The 11,341-nt window shown below is 46.5% G+C and overlaps 1 protein-coding gene across 1 annotated transcript; it reads right to left on the bottom strand.

Moving 5' to 3' along the window:
* Positions 1–645: 645 nt before the first annotated feature.
* Positions 646–6,165, bottom strand: kcna1b (potassium voltage-gated channel, shaker-related subfamily, member 1b). Its single transcript, XM_046379431.1, has 2 exons — positions 4,964–6,165; positions 646–4,648 (listed from the first exon to the last, which is right to left on the bottom strand). Exon 2 carries the CDS (start codon positions 4,458–4,460, stop codon positions 2,961–2,963), a length of 1,500 nt encoding a protein of 499 aa, XP_046235387.1. The 5' UTR covers positions 4,461–4,648; positions 4,964–6,165; the 3' UTR covers positions 646–2,960.
* Between the last annotated feature and the right edge of the window lie 5,176 nt (positions 6,166–11,341).

The following is an 11,341-nucleotide window of genomic DNA, read 5'->3' as shown; positions in this document are numbered from 1 at the left end:
TTTACCTCCCCCTAATGTCTTTAGCCTCAACGACCGTCCACACACCGAGGACATGCTGGACAAAGTAAGCCTTAGTCAACCATATAAAACACTGCAGTGCTGCGGCCGAGATGCAGTCTGATGGAGATACGGCAGGTTGGAAAACGACTCGACCGCAGTAACAACAGCGTCGTCACACGACTCAGGAGCTGCGGACTCGAAGGGCTCGTTCAAGCTTACAAGCAGGGTTCGTTTCTCAGCATTCTGGTCCCTGGATTCAGAGACTGGCCGTGTTTGGCGCAGCCAGAGGACGTCGTACAGGCTCTGCTGATGGTGGAAAAGCACTGGAGCCGCTGGTTCGAGTCCTTTGAGATGTTTCGTGCTGCGGTCAGAGCCGCAGCTTTGAAAGTCTTTCGGTTTTCAGTATTTTGGGAGATGTGGAGGTTTTTACAGCCTGTTCTTGGATGTATGTGTTCGAACGTTTGTTTCTGTATTACTGACATTAAATGGCAGATCGGGTGCTGTTCTTTAAATCCCATGTTCTGAGTCAAACAACACTATGAGGTGTTGTGCGTATCACAGCCTGATGCTGCCATGCTGTCCCTGCTTCATCACCATGAACACACACACATCGTCCTGCTGCCACAAATACTCACTACACAATAGCACCAAATGTGGATTAATCCGCCTCTGGAAATAGTCCCTAATGCACAAATGTACCGTTTCCTCCTGTTGGTTTGGTAAGTGAGCCCCTGAGCAGCTGCAGGAACCAAAGGGCTCGAAGCAGAAAGCCACAGACAGGAAGTTGGAACAAACTGAGAGACGGACTAACATGCTGCTTTGGGTCTGCATGCAAACAATCCATATTGTAACTCTCTGAGTGGCTAACTGAGCACCGCAGCCATGTGTCACCAACCAGGACTCATGTGAGCTTCTGTACGCCCAAAAATCTCTAATATATTCTTTCTCCAAACGTATTTGTCAGTTACCCTTTTCTTTCCAGATGTGCAGGAAGCAGATGTGCATCTTTATGGCAGGAGGAAACAAGCTGCACTCAGTAAGCTCTTCGCTGTCTGTCGTAACGGGAGGCACTTTAGTCAATCCTATAATGAGACGGGGTTCAAGGCACTAGAAACTAATTGTAGATATATCTATGAAATTTGTTAAATTTTACTGCTTTCCTTCTCAACACTGTTTAAAAGTCAAATGCAGAAGAAAAAAATGGGGTCACAAATCACATAAAATGATCCCATGCACTCAAAGCTTTAAATAAATGAAAAAGAGGATGTAATTTCTGAAATGTCATTTTTTTAAAAGAGATCATCAGAAATGTCTCCTCCTCTTTTTTCTTTTTGTTTTTTTCCAGCAGATTTGTCCCCTTCGGCAGTTCGCTCCGTCATGCATCCCCTTGTTAGCTTGACAACAATGAGGAGAATCATCATCGTCATCATCATCGTCATCATCGTCATCGTCGTCCTCCAGCTCATGAGGTCCTTCCACAACTGCAAGCAATTTAATACTGTAGTCATGCACTGAGTATACACAGCTATACCATAGCTAATTAGGCCATAATGTTTGAGTATTTTGACATGCCATGATCTTCAAAAAAGAAGTGTTCCTGTTCCCTTTAACATTCAACACGTAAATGCTTTAAAATAACTTAAACAATAATAAATAGCCAGTGCACTTTTGGTGAAACCAAATGAGAGAGGGAGAGAAAAATAAAACTATGATTCCAGGAGGAGAAAATGAGAGTCAACGAACAAAAAATGTAAAAAACAAAAATGAGGTAACGTCTTGTGCATGCCAATACAAGAGAGAAGAGAGTCTCCACATGCTTCTATATAAAGGAGTGTTGCATGGCATCATACAGGGAGCCTCCGGTCGATCTGTAGCAGCAGCAGTGCACATAATCCTCCACGAGGCTCGGCACACTTCCTGTTCGTTTCTGATAAGGTGCCTAAAATAAAAAAAAACATCGACCGACGTCTTGGGCCCAGTTTTCCAAAATGTCACCGGACGTGAATCAGAACAACACGTCTGAAGTTCAGCTGTAATCCACTGAAAAGTCGTGTTCTTCAAATCCCAGTTGGGCTTCATTGTCTTCTTGTATCCTATGAGTCGACTGCACAAAGCCTGGAAGGTGTCAGGGAGACTTCCTGTCAATTCTTGTGTCAAATTGTGTCTTAATCTTTTTAAAATCTTTTCATTTTATTTATCTTTTGTTTATATATTTTTGTAGCTGCCTTTAATTGTCGCTGTACTGTACTGTCCTATTATTGTATTCTCGTATGATCTGTTTTACTTCCTGTTCAAAGAGAACATTATTCATGGTTGCACTATGAAACTAAAGGGGTTTTCCATCAGTTCGGTGTTGTACTTCTATGGAGGGCGACTTGTGAGAAACATATTTTAAAGATAATGGATATATTGGTGCAACAAAAACCAAAATATCAAAATCAAAGCAGCTGAGGTCCAAATCTCAGGACTTTTGGTCCCTCGTTTGGGGCAAGAGCCAAAACCTTCAGTTTCCCAAAATGGACTTGATTGACGTTTCCTGTCTGGTAAACACATCTTTCGACAAACCTCCAGTTTGTGACCAAAAACCAAAATAGTCCCAATGACATCACTGTGACATAATTTATCGATCTTGAATACGTTATATATATATATATATAGATATATATCCCCTTCAGTTTGAGGGAATAACATAATTCAGCGTTACAGCTGTCTAAAATTAGTAAGTCATTTATCAGAAATGTTCCCCCCGACACCTGCTGATCTTTGAACTATTGCCTAACAACTCTGCCACTGTGTTGTCACCAAATAACTGAGCCTTGACCTTTTTAAATTCCCATGTGTGCTTTAAACTCTGTAAGTATCCAAACATGTTTGAATGCAAAAGAAGAATAAAATGCACCAATGGAGATAAAGCGTCCAGGTATTTCTACAATATGTACACTGGTGCGTTGGACGCCGCCTCACACGTCGGTGAGCAGCTTCCCCTTGTTCACACAGTTCTGGCTGGGAGCCGTGCAGTTGGCAGTCCGAAGGTTTGCCTCCCTAAAGTTATCGATGCTGTTGTTCATGTCCTCGTCGATCTCCATGTACTCCGACTTGCTGACCACGGAGGAGCTGCGGCGGCTCGAGTTGGTGTCCGACGCCAAGTTCTGGTTGCTGACATTGAGCAGCTGGGCCTGCTCCTCGCCCTCCGTCTCCCGGTGGTAGAAGTAGTTGAAATTGGACACGATGACGGGAACTGGGAGTGCGATGGTTAACACTCCAGCGATGGCGCACAGCGAGCCCACGATCTTCCCTCCGATGGTCACAGGGTACATGTCCCCATAGCCGACGGTCGTCATGGACACCACGGCCCACCAGAAAGCATCCGGGATGCTGGTGAAGAACGACTCCTTCTCCTCAGCCTCAGCGAAGTAGACGGCGCTGGAGAACAAAATCACCCCAATGAAGAGGAAGAAAATGAGCAAGCCCAGCTCCCGCATGCTCGCCTTCAGAGTTTGCCCCAAAATCTGGAGCCCCTTTGAATGTCGGGACAGTTTAAAGATCCTGAACACCCTCACCAGACGGATTACCCTGAGAATAGCCAGAGATGTGGCCTGTTCCCCTCCTCCTTTCCCCTCCTTGTTGCCTTGGTCGTCAGCCAGCTCTGTTCCAAGCGTGATGAAGTACGGGATTATAGCCACAATATCGATAGAGTTCATCATGTTTTTAAAGAATGCTGCCTTGCTGGGACAAGCAAAAAAACGGACTATGAGCTCGAAGGAAAACCAAATGATGCAGAGCGTCTCCACCACAAAGAAAGGGTCTGTGAGGATGTTTGGGTTGTAATACACGGTGGTGTTCCCCACCACCTGCAGCCGCTCACTGGGATCCTCCTTCAGCTCTGGTAGTGTCTCCAAACAAAATATGACTATAGAAATAAGAATAACCATTACTGAGACGATAGCGATCCCCCGGGCGGGCCCTGAACTCTCCGGGTGCTCAAAGAGCAGCCAGATCTGCCGCTGAAACTCCTTCTCCGGCAGCGGCCGTTCCTCCTCTCTGATAAATCCTTCGTCCTCGCGAAATTTCTCCATGGCCTCCACGCCAAGTTCATAAAACTTTATCTCCTCTGAGAACATATCCAGGGGCACATTGACCGGTCTTCTTAGCCTTCCTCCGGACTGGTAATAATACAAGATGGCGTCAAAACTGGGCCGATTGCGGTCAAAGAAATACTCGTTTCGTAAGGGGTCAAAGTAGCGCATCCTCTTCTTGGGGTTCCCAAGGAGAGTGTCTGGGAACTGGGCGAGAGTCTTCAGCTGGGTCTCGAAGCGCAGCCCCGAGATGTTGATGACCACCCGCTCGCAGCAGTCATGGTCGTCGTGGTCGTTGTGGTCGTCGTCAGGCGGGTAGGGGTCCTGCGGGTGTCCCGGCAGGGTGGAGGTCTCGTCCATGTTCTCTGTGGACACCACGGTCATCCTTCCTGACGGGTGGCGGACAGGAGGAGGAAGCGGCGTGAAGGTGAGGAGCAGCAGGTCGGAGGGAAGAAGCCTCTACTGAGGCCAGCAGCTACGCAGAGCTTCCTTCTCCATCATCATCATCATCATCATCACCGCCATCTCCGATCTGAACATCTTCTTTCTCTCTGCGGCACTTCGTCCTTCACCTGCAAGAGGGTGAAACAAACTGCATCGAGTCTTCTCACAGAGATCTCCCCTCAGCCCTCATGTATATCTGCTCAGCAGCAACAGAAAAACATCATGCAGTGCAGTACAGTAGCTGCAGTTGCTGTATTTTTACTGCATACACCAGTACTCAAGTTTGCAGTCCTGCTGTGCTGCCTCGCTGCGAAGGCAGTTTCAGCTCATACATCAACTGTTGTCCGGTCAGATAAATATTTCACACGTTCAAATGAGCAAATGAATATCCTTCAAATCTACAATATTCTCTCAGATATGGAAAGGATTAATAAAAGATGTACCTGTCTGGGTTGGAGAGCAGCAGATGGAGGGAATGTCTTCACCCTGCGCACCTTTCCCAACTTCTGCTTTAACACCGATCTCGTTTTACAGTCTCTGAAAAATTAATAGACTATGTTGACTTGGTTAACATCCGTATCCTCTTGGTGTAGTTTTTCAGCGTCGATCGGTGCAGCCCGCAGCAGGAGGAGGAGGAGGAGGAGGAAGAAAAGGAGGCTTCAGACGGCTTTGAACCGTGGCTCAGCACCAAAAATCCTGACTGACAGTTTATTAAAATCATGCTGAAAATGAAGCAGGCGGAGGACGAAATTATTAGAAACCAAGCCGGATGGAGCACCCAGTCTGATGGAGAGAACCGGGAGGACTGGACACTGCAGCATCAGCAGAAAGCGGCTCTCCTGTCGGTGAGCTGCGGGTAAAACAGCAGACAGAAAAACACCGCGGAGGATTCAGAGGAGAACTGCTGCAGGATCCCGCACTACAGGACGCAGAGGACGCGTCTCCGCTCATCTGGAAGCACATTGCAGGATTTCATGTAGAGGAAAAAGTGCGTGAGGAGGGAGGGAGGGAGGGGTCAGGAGAGAGTGAGTGAGGGAGTGAGTGAGGGGAGCGACGAAGAGGAGAGGAGGGGGGGTTCGACGCAATGCAGACAGACTGTAAAACACATCGGCTCTACAGTAGAGTCCGTGTGCAGCTGAGGGCTGCGGGCTCTCCGCTCCTCTGGACTCACTGCAGCTCCTTATGTAAGCCGCGTGATGGACGGACTCGAACACGCAACCCTCCGCAGGTTTCAGCTCCCAGTCCGAGGCTGGACTGGAGGAATCTGGAGGAAGCGGCTCAAGCGGGCTCCCATAATTGGCTGCTGAGCTGTTTGCGACAGTCAGGCCCGCATGTCGGTGTAAATATCCCGGTGTTGCTATGGCAACAGGGAGAAACCAGCAGAGCGATATTTTCTCTTTCAGTGTGAGTCTGATGGGCTTCAGTGAAGAGAGCGATCAATAAAGTGATAGATTGATCTTTTATGTAAGCCTTTTAATGCCAGGTGAGGCAAAAAATATGAAAGGAAAAACAAAGATAGTTACAGGAAGGCAGATGTTTCACTTTTAATCAAAATCAGGACTTTTAAATTAGACATTTGGAGAAGTAAAGCTCAACATTTAAATCATGAGATAGTCAAATTGATGACCTTCCAAACGTAAATTAAAAATGTTTATACGTAAATAATTCCAATACTTCTGGTTTAGTGACTTAAGGTTTTGTTTTATGCACAATGATGAGCTACTGGAGTCCAATAGAAAGCGAAATGCTTTCGCTTTCAAAAACATGAAATTATAATGTCAATATGACAGATTACTGAGTCAAGAGTGACGTTTTATCATTATGAGACTCAGAAGTTTCAAAAAGCTGAAAGTCATGACATAAAGTCAAAACCAGAAGTTTGACTCTGAGCTGAATTACTTGATTCTTGAGTTATACTCGATACCTTTCATATGTTTTATTTTCATCAACTTTTCATCCACTTCTTCTTTTGACGATTTTACTCAGCTGATGTTTACTGTTTGTTGTATTTTATTTCATACAATTAAAATAAAGTTTGCTCACTCACACTCAGCTCTCACAGTGACAACATCTGAAAGGTGAAGATATTTGTTATGTGTCATGTAAAAAGTGAAATATCTGCAGTCTGATGCTGATTTCACATGTAAGAGTAATCATGAGAAGTTTCCCAGGAGGAAGAAGAAGGAGGAGGAGGAGGAGGAGCAGAAGAAGAATCCCCAGCCCCGCTGAAGCATTAAGCTGATAACAGATAACCACTGACAGTTTTAGTTTGGCAGAAATCATTAGAACTCAGAGCTCGAGCCTGAAACTGCTTCGAGGCTTAATTTGACTTTATCTGAGACTCAGCTTTACTCCACGGCAGCTTGGAACTTATCTCACCTGTGCTGTTAAAAAGGTCAGGTGAGAAGGATGAGTATAAGCCCTCAGATTCAGCGCCTGAGAAAGGTGAAAGAGGCGCCATCCAGAAAAGATCTTTGCTTTGCCGTGTGGCGGATTCATCAGCTGACTTCATAATTCAGTCCCGTCTGAGGGGTGGAAACAGTCTGAAGAGGCTTTCAGGTGTTAGTCAGCAGCTGGAAGTTATTGTAAAGTGCACCAAAGCTGCAGGAGAAGGTTTGTGTTGTGTTGTTGGTAAATAGCTAATGTGTTCAGTATACTGTGATAACACCTACCTGCAAACTTCATTCTTATTTTTTGGCCGATTTATTGGTTCTTTTGCCCTGCGAAGGAGCTAAGATCACTTTGCAGCCTGAAAGGAAAATCTTGGGGCAAAATATCTCAATTTGCTATGAGGTTTGACCATCTGAAATCTGTCATCTACGCCTGACAGGCAGAATTCAGGGCACAGGGTGAGAGAGTGTTTATTTTACAGTGTACAGATTAAGTGAAAAGTTCAAACATAAAAAGTTGATCCAGTGAAAAAGTAAGTGAATATTTATTTATTTGGTTTTCAAAATAAAGTTCCAACTTCCTTCACAATAAAAGCATTTAGCACAAATCTGAAGTGAAAGGAGGGAGTGTGTGCCCTTATCAGGCTCTGCAGAGGATGAAGGTTATCCTGTGAGTCTGACTGAACTCTATTTGTAGTTACAGTGTTAGTTTGTCACTGCCATCTGACAGCTGGAGGACTTCCTGCACGGCTGCTCCCACCAAGACGTTGGCTTCACATCCCGCTGAATTCCTGAAAACTAAATTTAGTTTGAATACGTGCCAGCAGGTCTGAAATCCTCTCTGGATGATGAACATACAAATCCAACTCATTCACAGCCTCCTGTGCTTCTTGGGCTTGTTAGTTCACATTCTGAAGTGGATCTAAGCTGCCACATGCTGAGCCCTGAGGCCTAAATCAGACTGAAAAGAGAAAAAATGGCTTCGTGTTCAGTCGTGCATGTGCAGCCAATCTGCACACATGCCAAAGATTTATGATGGGCCTCGATCCATATGTTATTGTAAGCTTTGACCTCAGAGGTGTAATGGGCAGGATTATAATCCAGTTTGACTTTAGCTGAGGCGAGTGTCTTTGTCAGGGCTTTTTACACATGAAGGTCGTTAAGGATTTGGTAGTTTGGAAGCAGAGTTAAAGATACAGTTTAAACAAGCCCCAGCCAGATTTACAGTAAACTGGCCTTTAAAACCAAAGGAGTGAAACCCCTCCCACAGCAGGTGAAGCCTGCTCTGAGGTGGTAAGCAAGTTCAGATCTGACAGCAAGACTCCAGACTCCAGAGGGATTCATGGACGACACACACGGCCACATGAAAACGTGAAAACCTGACGAGGAGAACAGCGAAAGCGCTCGCACACTGCTGAGCACACATATTCACACACTGACACGACTGCACAGATGCACCTGTGACGGCGTTCTCCGAAGCCTGGACTCGCTATCTCGTGTTAGCTGATACTCAGGCTGCTGCGGCACAAAGGACTGCTGCTATAACCAGCCCAGCGTCGGATTACGGCCGCTTCACCGGCACTGAAACTGAAGATGGATGGAGGGCCGAGCAGCCCCTCAAATCCTTCCTCAAAATGAGTGGAAAGTTTAGCGCACACATGAACTCTTACCCCTCTCCTCCATCTGCTGCTCGGCCAATCAGCAGCCGGTGACTGCGCTCGCTAAGCTCCTGTAGGCCCCGGTTTCCTCCGCTGGGAAGCAGTGATTGGTGTGAGGATAAGTTTCTTAATGTCAGAGAATCAATTTGAAAGCAGGCGTGTTGGTCAGCGAGTGACAGACTGAGACTGCGTCACCTTCTCACAGATAACCACATCGGTCTGTCAGGACTTCCTGTCATGTCACCGTTGTGGTTGTGGTTGCAGTTTGGTTATGTTTTAAAAACTGCTTGGTTGTGGTTAAGGATTAAAGTTTGCTAACTTTATTTCAGAACTAGCAGAACGTTTTGGTGGGCTGCTGGCTGGTCTCTCTTCACTCAAAGAGAATGAAGGAAGCGGAGGTGTCGCACAACGCGGTGACCTCCATGTTTCTGCAGTCTGTGAGTTCAGGTGAGCCTTTCATGGATTCAACCCTCAGGAGTCTTTAGAGAGTGTGTGGCTGCGCTGTGTGCTCCTGTGAACTGAGGACGAGGGGGAGGGGGAGGAAGAGGAGGGGCAGGAGGAAGAGGGGGAGGGATGCCTCGGCTTCATGCAGACCGACGCTGCATCCCCCGTGGCAGCACACAGTCCTGTCATCTCCAGCCTCGTGCTCGTGCCCGAATCAGGGGCAACGTACTCATTAAGCCTTCCTCTTTTCCACAGGGCTCTTCATCACTCCCTCCATCCTCCCCCTCTCCTGTACTCTGTGCACAGCCATCATCCTGTCCTGCTTCCCCCTTATCTCCTCGCTCTCGGCTCGGAGTACCTCACTGTGAAAGCCTCGAGAGACGGGCGGAGAGAGCGAGGTGAACATCAGAGGGAAATGTGCTGGTTGGGAACAAAATGCTAAAGCTAGCATTTTCAAACGGGGTCATCGTGCAAATATAGAAACCTGTGAAGATACTGTCTGCCTGTGAGTGATGGAAATCTAAAGAAGAAAGGCTTTGATGAGCCTGGACCACTCTTGGCTCTACAGAAGGCAGCATTCACATCATTCATTCTGTCGTGTTCTGCTGGTCACGTCTTCATGCACCAAAACATCAGCGTTAAACTTTGTTATTTTTAGCTGTGGAGCGACTAAACAAATCAGAATCAATCCTGAATTAGTTATTAACAAGATAAAACAGTTTCTGTCTCCTGGCTAATGAGCAAAATTGTTCAGTTTTGTGTTTGGAACTTTATTTGGACGTTTGCAGCCATTTTTCACCAGTTTGTCAACGTTTCTCTGATTTTTTGCATTTAGTGGGAGCTGATTTAAAGATGGAGGCTCACATGAACATCCACCATCAAATTTCAGGTTTTGTCCTCCAAAGCTGATACTGAAATCAGCTGCTAATGTCAGCCACACAAAATGGTCAAAATGTCATCCATTGTGACACTGCTGATGGTACAAACATGATGATTAATGCTGACTGTGTGTGCATATTTACAACAAAGAATAAAAGTCTAAAAGCGTGATGGCATCGTGCACATGTACATAAGATCATCAATCTGTCTTACTTCCTAAATTACGACAGCTTGTCCAAACTGCATCCCTGCTGACCCTTTCGAGCTGTGCGTCAAAGTCACGTTCGTTTATCAAACTGACTTGAGTCTGTGGTCTCTCAGCTTGTCGGATGCTGGATATTCCAGCTACAGTAGAAGTGATTAAATGGAAGGAAAACACAATTTGCTTATTCCAGTGTGTTCACACGTGGACGGACGAGCGGCGGGAGGAGGGGGTTTACAGCAGCAGCTGCAGCGAGGACTTATGAATGTACCAACCAAACCCCCCCATTCATAAACACACAGATGCTTATATAATGCTATGCAGATCCCCCCTCGCTCTCCTTTGCTATTTATAAGCCCAATAGCATGCAGGGAAAGAAGCGTGGCCAATTCATGCCGTGCCCTTCAAGACCAACACATGGCCCCTGGGGACTGCCGGGCCCCGACTTCAGGGAGCTATTATTAGTCACGTCATGGGAGAGCCAGCGAGGAGAGAGGAGGCGAAGTGACAGATGGGGGAGGGCAGGATAACGGAGGCACTGCTCATGATGGAGGGAAAGTAAAGTAAAGGCTGATACGTGAGGTTCGTGGTTAACCGCACGAGAGAGAGCGATAAGCCGTGTGTCCGTCCAGTCAGGTAGGAAGATTCATGTGGACGTGATGCAAAGCCTGAAACCGAAGCTGAACCGTGCAGAGACGATCTTAGTGAAAAACATGAAATAATCCAAGCTGAAGCTTGAAGGTTCAGCTGCCAGAAGTCACAGAAAGAGAAGGATAAAGTGTGTGCTGACAGTGTGATGTGTTTTATGATCATGTTATAAAAGGATAGTTTTATATTCTGTATGTTTTTGCACAGGCGGCACCGTGGTCAGTGGTTAGCGCCGTTGCCTCATAACAAGAGGGTTCTGGGTTCAAATCCCGGTCTGGGCCCTTCTATGTGGAGTTTGCATGTTCTCCCTGTGCCTGCATGGGTTTTCTCCGGGTTCTCCGACTTCCTCCCACAATACCAAAAACATGCTCATTAGGCTAATTGGCTGCTCTACTTTCCTCAAGTAGAGATGTGTGCGTGGTTGACTGTTTTTGTGTGTCGGCCCTGCGACTGGCTGGCGTCCAGTCCAGGGTGAACCCGCCTCTCGCCCGTAGTCAGCTGGGATAGGCCCCACCCCTCCGCGACCCTGACGGATAAGTGGTAAAGAAAATTGATGGATCTTTTTGCCAAATTTTTTTTCTGGATGTAAACAACAACTAT

The sequence above is a fragment of the Scatophagus argus genome, chromosome 22, assembly GCF_020382885.2.
Source record: "Scatophagus argus isolate fScaArg1 chromosome 22, fScaArg1.pri, whole genome shotgun sequence".
Taxonomy (NCBI): domain Eukaryota; kingdom Metazoa; phylum Chordata; class Actinopteri; family Scatophagidae; genus Scatophagus; species Scatophagus argus.
The sequence above is the reverse complement of the archived record's forward strand: the minus strand, read 5'-3'. Positions and strand labels throughout refer to the sequence as shown.